The 16,567-nt window shown below is 40.3% G+C and overlaps 1 protein-coding gene across 11 annotated transcripts in view; it reads right to left on the bottom strand.

Moving 5' to 3' along the window:
- Positions 1-270: 270 nt before the first annotated feature.
- Positions 271-16,567, bottom strand: part of NR2C1 (nuclear receptor subfamily 2 group C member 1) — a 114,490-nt gene continuing 98,193 nt past the window's right edge. For all 11 annotated transcript variants that reach the window (XM_073327520.2, XM_073327519.2, XM_073327516.2 and 8 more), the window contains 3 exons: positions 15,535-15,672; positions 8,362-8,467; positions 271-7,499 (listed from right to left, as the gene is read on the bottom strand). In XM_073327520.2, the coding sequence (XP_073183621.1) occupies positions 7,325-7,499; positions 8,362-8,467; positions 15,535-15,672 (419 nt within the window). In that variant the 3' untranslated portion in view covers positions 271-7,324. The remainder of the gene's footprint in view (positions 7,500-8,361; positions 8,468-15,534; positions 15,673-16,567) is intronic.

Below are 16,567 nucleotides of genomic sequence, written 5' to 3'. Positions count from 1 at the left end.
AGAACCACCTTGATGTTCTTGTCATTTGTGTCTATTTTAAAAAGTTAAGTGGATTCATTCAAAGATTGAAATTAAAGTGTAATGTTTATAGTATCTAAAAAAACCTTTCAAATATGTTCATTTAAGTATTTGAGTGACACAGAAGTTAAAAAAAATAGAAAAACCTAAAAATAACTTTTTTCTATAAAGACAGAAGTCTCCCCAAACCCTGTGTTATTCGTAAACCTGGATCCGAGGCTTCTGAAAGGAAGAATCAGTTGTCATTGTAGAAATATTTACAAGTGACCCTTTATTTCTATATAAATGTTTAACAACGGAACTGACAAGACTGTGTTTTTAAACTCATCACAGATGCTAGCAGACACAACACTTTCCCCCTTGTTGCTATGGTGGCGAGAAACAATTTCAGCAAATGACACTCAAAAATAATAGGGTGGAAGAGCTCAGTACATGAAAGAAATATACTGTGCATCTTTTACTTGTTGCAGTGGTTAAACAAATTTATATGCAAATTTAAATAAAAACAGATAATTTTTTATTGTATTTCCAAATCTATTTCATACAAATGTGCTGGCACATTAGATCTAAAAGAAGGGTTCACCTGTGGGCGATAGGAACTCAAAGAACTCTACAAGTAACACTTTGAAATTATAGTAGCTTTAATCCAAAGATCTCCATGTACTTTTACAAACATGAATTAAAGCTACACAATCCCTTTATATGTAGGCATCATTAAACATAAATCTATTTCCATGCCAAAAACTGCATTTAGGTAGTTGTTTTTGAATACAGTCATTAATTTGAAACATAATTAGAATGTTGTAGTTAAACACACAATTGTTTGAAAGTCAGAAAATTTGGATTTGATGTTAAAAATAAATGTTTGAAAAATTAAAATTAATACTTCGCTGATAGTTCTAAAATCATATGTCAGGTAGTCTGGAAATTCTTAAGGTTCCAATTCAAAACAGAACTCTGCCCCATTGCCCTCACTTTCCAATACGAGAACTTCAATAGCGTCAACATGGAAGAGACTCATAGCGTCACTGTTTTGCACGGTTTGATCTCAGTTGGCCCTATCCCAGTTAACTTCAATCCTTGATTATCCTGTATGTTACCTGGTGAAATTCCAAAATGAATGAAGCGTCACAAGATCAGAGCTCTTGTGCAGTTCAGTAGGGCACAACTTCTAAGCAGCTCCACAGGGAATGAGCTTCAGTCCTGTGGAGCATCTAAAACTTTTCACGATAGAAGCTGCAGAATTAACAGTTTTGGGGTTGCCTGCCAATCTAATATGTTTTATGCAGTGTAATTGTTTTCGTGTTGGTCCCAGGATATTAAAGAGACAAGGTGTATTGGACTAAGGCTATGTCTATACTGCACACCTTACAGCGGGACAGCTGTGCCATTGTAAGGTATGTAATGTAGCTGGTCTTTGTCGGCAGGAGAGCTCTCTCCTGCCGACAAAATAAAACTCCAATGAGGGGCTGTAGTTTTGCTGGAGGGAGAGCGTCTCCTGCCGATAAAGTGCTGTCCAAACTGGCACTTTTCGTTGGTAAAACTTTTGTCGGTCAGGGGTGTGGTTTTTTCACACCTCTGACTGACAAAAGTGCCCTGTAGACATAGCCCAACTTCTGCTAGAGAGAGAGAGAGAAACTTTCAAGCCACACAGAGCTCTTCTTCAGGTCTGGGAAAGATACTCCGAGCACCACAGCTAAATGCAGAGTGGAACAGATGTGTTTCTCAAATGCAGCCACCATGGCTGCATGTGGCCACCAGGAGGTTTTTCTGTAGCCACGACAGCCTCCTGGGCTGAGATGGGGGAAGGGGCAAAGCAGTGGTCCCTCTCTGCAATCCTCAGGAACTCTGGTGTAGGGCTTTAGCCCCCCATCTTCAGCTGCAGGACTACAGGGGTGGGCTTCAGCCCCCTACCCTGGTTCAGCCAGAGGCTCCAGGCTTCACCCGCCCCATCGCCCCCGGCTTCAGCTGTGGGGCTCTGGGGGTGGGCTTTAGTCCCCCCTTGCTTCAGCTGCAGGACTCCAGAAGTGGGTTTCAGCTGCAGCGTTCTGGGGGTGGGCGCTGTGCTTCAGCCTCCCCTCTCTCCCCGGCTCATTTTTTAAAGTGTTGTGACAGTTTCCTTTGAGGTTTTCAAAAGACGAGCCTGGGAGCTACATTTCATAATTCTGCTAGACACTAAAATTCATGGACTGAACAGACACAATGGATTTAGGGCTTATTACAAATGTCTGTAACCCATAACCCTCCCCCTCCTTTTTTTCCTATGACTCCAGAGGTGTTAAGGACCACTCTACCCTGAACGGTCCCTTAGAATATGTGCTAAACTACTTGTGCTAAACAATCTATGGTTGCCAGGTATCCAATTTTCCACAAGAAACTCCAGTTGAAAAGGGAACCTGGCAGTATCCGGTCAGATGTACCGGCTGGATACCAAAAAATCGGTTACTGGGGTGGGAGGGAAGGCAACAGGTCATAAACCAGCACTATCCCTGCTCAGCTGGGGCCACCTCATACCTGCATCTCCTGGGCAGGCAGGAAGCAGGCTCTGAGTCAGGCTGCAGCAGCACCCAGAGCAGAAGGAGCCCAGCTGGGGGAGGAGGGAGGTGGAGAAGATCCAGCAAGGAGGAAGGGAGAGGAGGGAGAGCAGCGAAAGACAGGGGGAGGAGGGAAGGAAGAGGAGCGAGCCAGGGAAGAGGCAGAGCAGGAGGCAGGGCCTTGGGAGAAGAGGCGGTGCAGGGGGTCCGGTTTTCAGGCATTAGAAAGTTGGCAATCCTAAAACAATCTGTTCCACCTTGCATTTACCTGTTGTGCTCAGAGTATCTTTCCCAGACCTGAAGAAGAGCTCTGTCTGGCTTGAAAGTTTCTCTCTCCCACCAACAGATGTAAGTCCAATAAAAGGTATTACCTCAACCACCTTATCTTGCTAATCTAATCATATAATCAAATAATTTCTAATTATGGGAGCTGGTGTGAATACAGGCTTCCAGGCCTGGCAGTTTGGCTCTCTCAATTATCTAAAACTCCAACTATCTGAAGGCTTCAGAATATTTAACAAGGAGAATCCCCATACCCAATTCATGTGTTCTGCTATAAATGAAATGAGCTGTATTAATTATCTCCCACCCCATCCCCACACACCTAGTTAATTTAGGAAGTTAACTTGAGCAACCTTTACTAACAACCCAATCACTAAAAATCAGAACAATTGCTAGTTAAGCCAGTATCAACAGCCACAGCACCTTCAACTTCAACATTACCATACTCAAGCATAACAATAAATTCCAGATGTGTACAACAGACTCCTTTTCAATTGCAACACACAATCACACCACAATGCACATATCCAGTACCTCACAATTACATTGAAACGCAAAACCGTAACTGTCTTCAGATAACGATATAGTTCGTATGGACATGCATGTAGTGAAAAAGTCTGTGATGTGTTATTTGTACATTAACAAATATGAGGTTGAAGCTTGGGCTTTGCATTTGAGTGCTTGGGGGTAGGATAAGCAGGGCTGTATGAGGAAGGTCACAGAGGGGGGACGAGAGCTGTCCAGAGGCATTCGTGGATTGGTGTGGGTTGTGTGTGTATTGTATTAGAGAAACAGGAGTGAATCCATGGAGAAAGCAAGGTGCATGTGATGGGGAGGATGTAGAAAATATTTTGGGAAGTCATAGGGGGAGTAGGAATAAATAGGGGAGGTATAGAGGGAGAGTGTATATGTGTGACACAGACCCTCTGATGGAAGAAACTGTGGAGTTTCCACTGAGGAAGGAAAGATGCCAGGGGAGAAAAAGCTGGAGAGAAGCTGCACTCCAACAAGCTTCCTATGATTCACCAGAGGATCATTCTTTTCCCTAAAGCTCCTCTCCAGCCTCATTTCTTCCCTTCTTAGGTGAGCACAAAGCTATGTGAGGGAAAATGGATTAGGAAGCAGGGATGAAAGATAAGGTATAGAGACTGGCAGAGATGGAGAACAGGACTTGGCAGCAGGGTTGAGATCAGATGGGCACTGGGGCCAGAGTAAGCCACAGATTTAATTTTGTTTTTGTTTTTTTTGGGGGGGGGGGAGGAAAGATTCCTTGTTTCCTCCTCCTGCAATCAGGCAATGCACTCAAACACCAACATCCACCACTGTCCCCCACAAATGATGAACAAACACATTAACTGGATGTTTCTGCAAAGATGATGGGCAGCAATATAGGTAGCTTTGACATTAACATTGTCATAAGTATATTTCAGACTTAACAGTCCTTGAAATAAATGGCAATTCGTTCCCTGGGGCTATTGTTTCAGGTTATCAGCACACTCTGGTGGACACCACATTAGTTTACATTCAGAAGACTAATTGGTTGCAAAGGAATAGATGTTTAATTTTTAAAATATTTAAGCTACCAGTGAGAAGCTAAATTCTGTAACAAGAGAGGGATCCTGAGGCCAATTCCACAATGGTAAATATGGGACTCCAAGTGTTTTAATGATTTCTCCAAGAACTATTGTGTCCCTTGAACACTTAAAACTGAGATAAAACCAAGACCAAAATCAAAATCCTGCTGTAATTTGTAATACATTCTTAAACAAAACAAAACAAAAAACCCTTCCAATCCAGCAATGCCCTACTTCTTATCCAAAATTGATTCAACAGTCTTTTAGTTCTGATGGCATTGAATAAACATCCTGAAATATAAATTATAATTTGTGACATGAACAACTATTACCAGAACTCATAATGGCATGTTTCTATAAATTATCAATGTATAGTGCTTTAAAAGCAAAGGATACTGCTTAGTCAAAGTTTTACAATCAATTATCAGATGTACTGTATTATGTATGCAAACTCATAAGCTAAAAGCTAAGTGATAGAGAAACTAAGTGTTAATGGCAAAGTTAGAAATACCAAACTACTAGCATTGTCCCAATGTCTTATAATTGACAATATTACATGGCACAATCATCGTGTACCCAGACAACCTATAAGAAATTGAATACACTGTCACAGTCTATGTATCAATTCATATAAAATACTACAAATTGATAGGTAATTGCAATTGTTATTCTATAATAAAAAGTTACAATTTATTTTAAAAATACAGCCAAAATAGAATTTACAATTTTAGTCAGGTTTCAAGACATTTACAGTAGCTTTTATACAACAGCAAGACAATCACTGCGACATTCTGATGCTTACATTAAAACTGAACTACCAGTAAGATGTAGATGTGGGATGGAATAAGCAAACAAATGACTTCCAATGATACTGAAGAGAGAGGACACAGAACAAATGTACTAAGAGGACAGGACTGGTTTGTAATGCAGTTGACATTACAATGAAGTTCTTTTGAAACTATTCAAAATGTAACTATAAGCTGTACCAGGAAATATACCAGTAAGAAACATAATCTAGCACACTGTACAATAAATATTTTTAAGAAAAAATTATTTTTGAACTACCCAGTTCATTATTTAGAACAGCGCTCCCATCTTTAATTGAAATGTATAAAACTATTCACTTTTCCATTCAAACTGTTTATACTAAAAATCAAAGTTTTTCCTTAAATCAAAAATCATAAACCTGTTGCAAATAATTTTATCCTTTAGCTGGCAAAGAGGCCATTCTTTATTGGCTGGTAAAGACCATAAGTTGACAAGTCTTGACTAGATGCAAACTAGTTAGATTGGTGAAGACTGAATGCTGAAAATAAATAAAGTATGTGTTGTGGGGGACTTCCCCCCAAAACTTGTCAAGCTAGAGAATTTTAAAAAATACCTTTAATGCCCATGATGTAGTAATTTTCAGAGTTTAATTTTCAGTAGTAGATCAACTGATGTTACCGGACTGTAACAAAATGGGAATGAAATTGGCCAGCCTTCTATCCAACATCAACATAGCTTGGAAAAATTTAACTGCAGAGAGCAGAAGCTATTCAACAGCATGAAACCAAAACCAATCAGAATGGCAATGATGTGAGAATCTGTGGACACTGTTGATCAGAAAAATGTGTCTATTTAGACAAAAAAGTTATGGGCTTGAGCTGAAACTCATTAAACCTGGTACATTTATCTGAGCAGCAGTAAACTTCAAAGCAAGCTTCATTCCTTAAAAAAGCCAGTAAGATTCCAAAGTGCAATGATAACTGTAACCGTTAAAATAAATGCTGGTAAATGAACAAAATGAATATAAAAATAAAACAATCCCTTTATTCATTTATCTGTTTTATTAAGATTACCCCTACTAAGAAAACTCAGCTCCCCCCAGCTCCTGATCAGAAGCATGAATTTATATTACAAGAAGTGAAAATAATTTATTCAAACCTTGGGGGAGGGAGAGACTGTGGTGGAGAGAACAGAAGAACCTGCATTATGGGGCCTCAGGTCATGATAAATAGAAGAATGACGACCTACCAGGCACAGAACAACCTGTACTCTAGACTCAATCAGTACTAGAAACTTATTTAGTTAGAAAAATACAACAGAAATCTGACATAGTAATAAACTATTTTGGAAAATAGTTTATTCTTAGTCAGTTTCCCACTGTATAATACAAATAGCTAGTATCTGCCAATACACACCACTAGAACATATTAAATTCTTGACATCCAGAATAGCATCAATCTTACTGCCAATAATGGAGGTGAACTATGATCAGCTGCATCGAGGTATCAAGAGAATATTAAAAAAAATCTGCGTGCTTTCTATGATTTCCCTGCCCTTTTCATGGTACCAACTGCTGTATAAAACAAGAACTTCAGCTCTTTTCAAAGTAGCTGAAAGGAAAACGAAGTTGATTACAAAGGTCTCACTTCAATTGAAATATTTTTGCCTTTTTAGTATTTCTGACCATCATGTTCCATTGAATCAGTGAGAATGAATTATAGCAAAACACTGAAAACACAACTCAGAGAAGAAGGTTAATTTATTTTTTTCTAAAATTAAGTGGTGACACCTTAATTCAGTCAACAGTCTTCTTCACCAGGCTGGATTTTCCTATTCGTTTTGGACTTCATAAACAATATTCCAGGTTCATCTATCTACAAAAATATGGTGGATAATTTTTGATTTTCATTAAATGCCAGATAATTTACAAGTCCTTGAAAACCAGATGAAAAAAGGAAGTCATCCTGTATCCCTCAAAACACTCTGCAGCATTTCCCAAATGTACTGGAAAGGAGAAATTTTAGCCTTCTTTAAACTTTTAAAAGTTGCCAGGGAAGGCTTCTTGCCATCTCTTGGAGACAGTATGCCATGATTGCCATGGTGATGTACATTTACGTCACCACAGCATAGAATCCTTGTTTTCCACCTTTATACAGAATGACCAATAATTTGAGAGTTGTAGTCCGCTGTCTCCATTCTTAGGATATATGGGATGATGCTGTCAATCTGAACATTTCCAATCAGTCCTGCAAAGAACAACTCTTCTGTGATGGTAGCACTCATCAGTCTGAGGGCAGGCAATCGGAGAAGAAGCCTAGATAGCCTGAAAAACAGGTTTGGTAAAAGAGCGTTACAGTTTAACAGGCAAAGCAAGGCTTCCTTTTGATGTTATCCAGTTATCAATAAAAAAAAAATATATAAAGGATTACACTTTTGGTCATGGTTCAATAAAAGCTCAGCTCTTAGGAGGTTTAGTAGTAAGCTTTTGTAGGTATGGAAGACAGATCAAGTTTTAAATTATTCCAGTATTTAATTTATAACCAGTCACATCTTTGACATTAGCGCAAACAGATCTTAATAGGCATTTCAATATATGTGAGTTGCACAACCTGCTACAGCCTGCAGCAGTCAAAAGAAAACAAATGGAAGACCTGGCTTCAAAGAGTCAGGTAATTACAATTCAAAAAATTTAAATACATTTTCATAAAGTTTAACTTTTAAATGTAAAATGCACTAAGTTACTTTGAAAATTATTGGAAGTAACAATGAAGTCATACACATAAAGTGGCTAAGGGTATGTCTATACTACCCACCGGATCGGCAGGCAGTGATCAATACAGCGGGGGTTGATTTAATGAGTCTAATCTAGACACGATAAATCGACCCCCCGAGTGCTATCCCGTCGACTCCTGTACTCCACTGCTGCGAGAGATGCAGGCAGAGTCGACGGGGGAGTGCAGCGAAGTGAAGACAACATTATTCACGTAGCTGAAGTTGCATAACTTAGATCGATCCCCCCTCTAGTGTAGACCAGGCCTAAGAGTGGGACTAAGGCTTGTCAACACTTTTCACTTAATTGATTCTCACATTTCTTAAAATGAAATACTTCTCAAATCAAATAACTGAAGCGCTGAAGAAAAGAAATGAAAGAAAAATCAAGCATGTGATGTATATAATTTACATACCTGTAGGTATCATCTGGATATACTTTTGTTACATAATCTTGGAACTCCATGTAAGCCTTTTCTTGAAACTTTTCAATCTGTATCACATTTTCGAGACCTGGATGATCTGAAACACAATTTATATGGTTATACCTGCTCTGGATAAGATGCACAAAACAAAAACAACAAAGCCCATCTGGGGCAACCATCCGATTAATTCTTTTGCTACTGTAGCAACTTCTGGGGGTTTTCTGACAATTTTGATGCTGGGTACCTTGCCTTAATTGGATTATTTTCTTAAATGACGGAGATCTATTTCATTTACGGTGCTCAGATGAATCTATTAAACTTCTCTAGGAGTCCAAGCAAATGCAGTTCTTGCCATGTGTAAAGCTATTTACATAATCTCATTCACATTTGATCTTGTCTCCAGTTACTGTGTTGCAACTGAACATAGCATTATTCTGCTATGTTGACAGTTCATTGGACAGTTGTGCGCTTAAACAATATATGGAGTCTAGCTGCCATCCCAGACTACATTTTCTTTACTTTATTTCTTCCCTGGAACTGCCGGAGCTAATTACCCCCGCAGTCCATCTCCCCCTCCTGCAGACCAATTCCTTCCAGTCCATTGTCTGCTCCCTGCACTGGTTCAGCTCTGCACACGTGAAGGGTGGCCAGTTCCCCTCGAGCCTGAGTCAGTGCTGATGCCTTGTCCTGTGAGCTTGGCATGCTCGGGGCTTCCTGCTTCCCTTGCCCTGTGCCTGCGATTCATCTGAAGCTACCTCCTGCCTACGAGGTCACTGCAGTGGCAGCTGCATGCCCCACTCCTGTCAGCCACTGTTGCCTCACTCTGCTGTGCATGCTGTGGAGTGAAGTGACCTCAGCCAGCACGAGTAGGGCACACAGCCACCACTGCACCAACCCCACAGGCAGGAAGAGGAGATCAGAGATGACCTGGACCAACCCAGAGAGCATCAGGTTGTTTTTATACCCAGTCTGAACCCGACACTTGTAATCAGGTGCCATCAGGTTTGGATTGGGTTGGAAGGTGCTACAATTCCCTCAAACCCAATATTTCATAGATCAATGGTATAAACATCCTGTCCTTTCTAATGATCCCTCAATTTCTTAACTCCATAAACATCTATAAAGCATGGTTCCAAAGTAAAGAGCAGAAGGGAAGGTCAAGTGTGATTGCGTAGAGGAATAGTGTTTTGAGAACAAGAGTTACTGACCGAAGTAACTTCTTTTTTCTCCTTCATGACATTACTTTCAGAGCCCAACTATAGGAGGTTAGCTAGTAATGATCTCCCTAAAAAGGCAGGCTGAGGAACTCTGCTAGTTCAACAACGACTAAAGCACTGGCCTGCTGATACTAACGCGTATTCTTGATACCATGTAGAAAGAAAAGCCATTTGTGAACATATGAATTGAACTCCATGTAGCAGCCATACAGATGTCAGATAGGGGCATACTGTAATAGATTCCCCCTGAAGCTGCCATCTCACTAGGTCAGTTAGCCTTGAGACACTGAAGGCACCGAAACAGCAGCTAGTTCATAACTTGACGGGATGAACATTCCTTTCCAGTTAGAAAAGACTTCTGGGGATACTTCTGACAACACAAGTGTCATGAGACAGTAATTGGAAACACACAGGAAACTAGGTCAAGCCTTTGACATTTGAGCAAACTTTAAAAACCTGTTCCACTTGACAGTGTAAAACTTCCTAGTGAAATGTTTTCTAGACTCCCACTGCCTTGATCTCTTCAGACAAGGACAAAACATCCTATCCTAAAACCTAGCAGTCATGCTGTCAAGTAAAGGCCTTTGAGGCGTATTTGCATCACCTTGTCGCTGTGTTGGAGCAAGATATATCAACACAGGGAGGGTGAATGAATAATTTTTGGATAGAGAAGCAAGTCTACCACAAGGCACGAACTACCCCTTTGCAAGATTAGGCTCTTATGAGCCAGTTGTGTTCATAGGAAGACTTTTGATGAGTCAGATGAGTTGCAGATACCATCAAGCACTTGGTGAATACGATGGGGGCAATTGCTGAACCTCTCATGAAACTGAGGTGCTTCCTGTGGCTCTTATCTGAATGTAAAAGCAAGCATATTAAATATCAAGGACACAAATCAGCCTTGAAGTTCCAGAGCAAGGATTATGCTCCCTTGAGAAAACAGGTAATTTTACTTTCCTTCTGTATTTGTTCAATATAAGGAGCTCAAAATAGGGGTAGGCCTTTACTTTTGGAACTTCTTTCTAGTACCTTTCTTCCAGGGTGGTGTCCATTTCCAACATGTCCTTTTCTCCAACTACTTTTTCAGGAGAGGGATAAAAAAAAATAAGGAAATAAAAGGTAGATAAAGTTTTGTCACGCTATGAACTCCAAGGAGTACCCCTTTCAATGATCTTTAGGACTCAGCTACATGAAGAAATGGCCTGTCATTCCGGTAAATACTGGAACAAAGAATACTAAAAGACTGGGGTAGAAGAGGAGAAAGGATGAGGATTTGGGTCCCCTGAAACTCACCCAGGGCTCTCTGGCACATCCTCAAACTTGCTGCTACATGCAGCGCCACCAGTAGATGAAACTACTGAGGCAGAAAAGAACACCTTTTCTCTCTTCTGAAAACAAAAGGGCTTCCCAGATTGTCTCTGTGTTTGCTGGTACCATCATTCCTGAGCCCGAAATCTCTCTTCACCATGACAAAGACCTGGCTGTAGTGTCCATGATATCAAGTGACGCCTCCAGAGAATTTTTGGACAACTAGCTTTTCTGGTATAACACCAGAAATTCCTTGGTTTGGGGAACATACTGGGTAACATGTTTTGTTCTAGTCCAAGTAACAGCTCTGGACTAGAACAAAACATCTTATCAGGCCATAACTCTAGCAATTTGGTCTCTGTGTGCCCATGTTTTGATGACACTGTCCCAGCTCTAGATTTGTCATTTACAGCAGAATTCACAACTGGCCCAGAGTAAAATACACCTCTACCCCGATATAACGCTGTCCTCGGGAGCCAAAAAATCTTACCGCGTTATATCAAACTTGCTTTGATCCACCGGAGTGTGCAGCCCCGCCCCCCGGAGCCCTGCTTTACCGTGTTATATCCAAATTCGTGTTATATTGGGTCACGTTATATCGGGGTACAGGTGTATTGGAAAAATAACCCACACTGGTAACCTGGTATAAGGCTTCCTTGAGGCAGAAGCAGCAGAGGAAGAGTGATTCCAGACCTCTTTAACCAGCTCATTGACGAGGAGTACTGTTTTTTTCTCTTTGTATGCCAGGATTTCAATAAAATGTATGTGGTCTGTTAGACAAAACTGCCAGTGGAATACCAATATCACAGCCATTCTACCCACCAAATCCTGAAAGACCTTGGCATAACTTACAGAAGAGGAATTCCTAGGACTACCTCACCAGTTCCTGCTCCTCAGAGAGAATGCATCTGATTTCAAATCAGGTACAACTACCGCTCTTGAAGATTTAAAGTAGAGGAATCCCAGGAACCTCTGAAGAGGCCATCACCTGCATCCGACAAGTGGGTATTCACCCACGAAAGCTTATGCTCCAATACGTCTTTTAGTCTATAAGGTGCCACAGGACTCTTTACCGCTTTTGTAGGAGAAAGCTTCCTTTGCATGGGGGAGGAGACAATGTTGGTCTTCCATCATCTCATCACAGAGGCCACTTAAGGAGGAAGGGAACCACAGGACCAAAAGCCCCAAGGTACCCAGTACATGTATGGATGACAACTGGGTAAAATTTTAATTTTGGAACTGTCCAGGCTGATAACTGAGGTACCAAAAGTTTTCCTGTACCTAAACCAAGTTCCCTTTGAGGTGGAGCTGCAGCAGATTGGGAAAGTACCTGGTTTTCTCAGTTCAAGGAAAACTACTGCACCAATCTTGGAAAAGGCAGGAACCATGAATCCAACGATGGCTCCTCCATATGACAACCTTGGGCAGATTCATTGTGGGATCCTCGCCAGAGGACCTCTTTCTCTCACAGTACAGCTTTTTAGAATGACCAGTGCCAGAAGATGCGTCTTCTTTGGCTCCATCTGAAGAATTCAGGTCTTTACCTAGGGGAATGTGTTTCATCAGCCTGGGATTTTATGGTAGGCATTAGCACTAAGGAAGGCTGACTGTCCACATTACTTGTGTATAGGAAGTTTTCAGGGGAAGGTCTATCAGACTCTTGCATTACCAAAGCCTCTTGCAGCAGCAGATTCTAGAGTAGAGTCTTATGGTACTTTGGGACATTTTCATGCCTATCTTAAGTACAGAACTTTTTGTGAGATAAGAGGAATCTCTTTTAAATCCCATTCTTTTAGATGTGCCTCCCATCGTGAGTAAGGCCAAAGGAGACTTAATATATATATAAAAAAAAATTGACAAGTGAAAAAAACCTTTAAACCTAACTCTTAACAATGCAACTATCTACAACTAGATTTGCATGTATAAGATTAGAGAAAAGGAAGAGTCTGGCTCTGTCACTCTCCAGGTAGCAGACTGTGGAATCTGAAGAGGGAGGATATTTATATCTGCGGTCTATGAAACATTGGGCTTGAGGAAATTGAGTGCATCCCATATACTGCCATCTGCTGTCTGAAAAGCTTCCAGGATCAGGCATGTGACTCCTACACTGGGGCTCTGTATAGGTAATGTCATGAAGAACGTAGCGGCACCGTATGATGATTGGTGTGGAGAGGAGGTAGTGGAGGGCCTTCCTGTTTATTACTTCCTGTTCCTCTTCGTTTCCTGGTTCCTGTTGCCTGAACTCAGAGTTCCAGTGCCTGTCCATGTGTGGATGTAGTGTTGGGTGTGACAGGCTGAAGACAATGGAAAAACCTTAACATGAAAATAGGATGTTTTCCAGCCTGAGTGATGAATGATTAACTATAATGAATTCCTGCTGTTTAAATAATATATAATGAAGTACTGCATGACAGATATAACCACTGTATTTTTACTGTTGCCTTTATTGTCTATGTTCATAGATATGGCTCACATAGTAAAGGCTGCACAGCAGCTGCCTTCTGTTCCTCAAGACTCACAATCTACTGAAATAAAACAAAGCCCTCACTGTCACCAAAATAGTATGCCAATATAGGATACAAATTATGATGCTATTAGGATAGATGCTAAAATTATGATACTACTGACATTTGATACTACTGATACTGGTATTTTTAGTGACTTTTTAAAATTCACCTCTGTTGGATATCAGCTTCAGGAAAGGTAGAGCAATGAGAAGACATATTTGTTATTGTTGCGTTTAGAACATTTATGAGAAAAATGAGCAGACTTGCTCAGCAAGTATCAGAGTAAAAAACTGCTCTAAATACAGAAAAATACCTGGCAGATTATGTTTCTGTATAGCAATGTTTGTTGTTTTCTTTTTTATTATAAATCTTTGGATCTGTAAACAATGGATGAAAGTCCTGGGGCCAAGAGGTAGTATCTTGGTGTAAATCAAATTACACACAAAAGACTACATTAAAAGAACATTAAGGTAGCAAAGTCAAGCGCTCAAAAGCTAGGAAAAGCCAGAATTAAGGTTAATTAGGCTCCCTTCTGTGTATGTAATATGATACAGTGTTCAATTACCTAATCAAACATTACTTCCACACGACCTCTGCCTCAAACAGTGAATATGATAGACCATGCTACTCAATATTTTATTTCATCCTCATTTTTCAGTGTGTGCCGCTTCATCTCCTCCCCTCCTTACTTACTCTACACTATTCCAACCCTGGCTCTGAATACAGAATTATTTATTTCTTCATGAGGTTTTCTATGTTGCTAATCACTATATTATCTGAGTATTTCACAAACATTAATTTAATTTAATTTCGCAGCCTCCCTGCGAGATAGGGGAGTGGTGTTACCCCCTATTTTACACATGGGGAACTGAGGAACAGAATGATTAAGGTCAGAAGTATCCACTAATTTTAAATGCCCATTTGACATATCTAGGACCTGATTTTTCAGAGTATTATATAACAGTTTATACAGTCAAAGAACACCTTCCGCTTTCTTCTGTGGCAGCTGAGAATGATCAGTATTTCCACAACTCAGGCCCCATGGTCTTATTTTGGGCCTCCAGAAAATAAGGACACACAATTAGTGACAAATTGTGAAAACTTTGGTTTAAGTGACCGGTCTACCACCACACTGTAACTGCGACAGAGGCAGGGACAGAATCCCATTCTCTAGGACAGCATTCAACATTCTTAACCATTAAACTATCCTTTCCCTTCCTGCTATCCCCTGCCTCATTCACTACATCAATTCCAACTGCCACAACAAATAAGGCAGGAGTCCTACAGACAATGGTATCCTTTACTACACAACACTGAATCATCCCCAGAGCAGGTCCACCCTGTACACTGAATGGGGCAGGTGTACTGTGGAAACAATAGTACACTATCATATAATTAGACTGTATCATATGCACAAGGCAGCTAAATCAAGGTTGCACAGACAACCATGATTCTCGCATTTTCTAACTTTTGAATGCTTAACTTCGCAATCTTAACATTCTTTTAATACACAACCCCTCTCTTCTCGCCCTCGCTCCCAGGCTCCTCATCTGATCTCTGTGTCGCCCAATCCTATCTCAATCTCCCTCCCTCAAAGGCTTTTTGTCCCAATCTCCTAGTCCTGCCTGCCCCCTCACCTACTTATCTAATGTCACCCCCCAACTGCCAAACTGGCCCCTAAGTCTTCCTTCCTTCCAGTCTCTCCCCGCTCCAACTGATTCTCGAGGAGCAGAATTAGAGAACATGATGGTAAAAAACACTGGTGGTCAGTCTGCCTTATCATTTCTAGCATTGCTAGCAATTGCTGAGCTGCACTGGTGCTACAGCAACTTCGGGAGAAATCCCTAAAATTCTCAGTGAAGATGGAACCTTTGGTAGACTGGGAGAAGAGGGGACTTTTAGATTTTAAATTAGCACCTAATTAAAATAAAAACAGGTTCACAGATTTGTTACAGCTATTGAACTACAATGTCAGAAATGCATGAACTTACATACGAAATCACTCTCCCCCCCACACCTTAACTGAAAGCTTGGATTTTGGAAAATACAACAACTTTTAAATACACTGTAAATACTCATATCTCAATTGTCACAGAAAAGAACAAAATTTGAAGTTAAAAATAATTACATACCAGGACTGAAGAGGACGATTGCTTTCAGATAAGCGTATTCGTAGCCATCTAGGCAAAGCTTAACCATACTGTTACAGAACTCTTGCAGTTTGAAGATATGCTCCATGACTAGTTTTCCTCTATCTGTAGACAGCTTATCTAGATTAGCACAAAAAAATTGCAGAATGGATTTTCTGGATAAATTTACTCCTGATTTCTAAATGATTCATATAGCTGGTAATATGAATCCATATTCTTCTTCTGAAGGAAAAAAATTACAGGCCAATGAATGAATGAATGTTTATTTATTTATTTAAACCCACTTCATGATTAGTCTGATAATCCTACAAGAGAGTCCAATGATCAGAGGTGGACTGGCATCTGAAATATTAATCACCAGAAGGGGGAAGAAGATTACATAGCAGTAAATGGAATTCCCTGAATGTATTGCTCCCCTGCAGATGTACTCCATAAGAGTCATGTGCCATGCTCACTCATCACAGAAGCGTTAGCAGCAGCAAATCTATTAAAGAGCACTTCCTCCATTTTAGGATCTGAATGTTCTAGAATCAAAGTCTGTAAAAGGATCCACCCCATGCCTGTCTTAGCTGTATTCCTAAACTATCAGTATAAATACGTGACTGCACTGGGAAAGGTTTTTTGGATAGCAGCACGATTACTTTCCCCTTTTTAAAAGTGAGATGAGTCAATTTTTAGGAATCCAAACCGAGCGGCTAGGTGAAGACATACAAAACCATTCAAGATCTGGATAGAAAATCTTACCCCATTTAGGGGTATGAGAGCTAACACTACTAGGAGGAATATAGGGAATTCTCTGGAGAGGTATATGAATTTAATACCACAAGAGTCTTGCCCATGCTAGAACAATTAAAGTAACTTGAGCCCCAATCTAATTATTATAACTGTAAAACGATTAAAGCAAATCTATTTCTTTTTAGATAGAGAAAAGTCATAGAATGGCACTGAAGTCCAAAGTATTAAAGACTGAGATGCTATGTGTATCTCACAAGCAATTACAGCCCTGTTCATTTTT

This window comes from Lepidochelys kempii, chromosome 1, assembly GCF_965140285.1.
Source record: "Lepidochelys kempii isolate rLepKem1 chromosome 1, rLepKem1.hap1, whole genome shotgun sequence".
NCBI classification, from domain to species: domain Eukaryota; kingdom Metazoa; phylum Chordata; order Testudines; family Cheloniidae; genus Lepidochelys; species Lepidochelys kempii.
The sequence above is the reverse complement of the archived record's forward strand: the minus strand, read 5'-3'. Positions and strand labels throughout refer to the sequence as shown.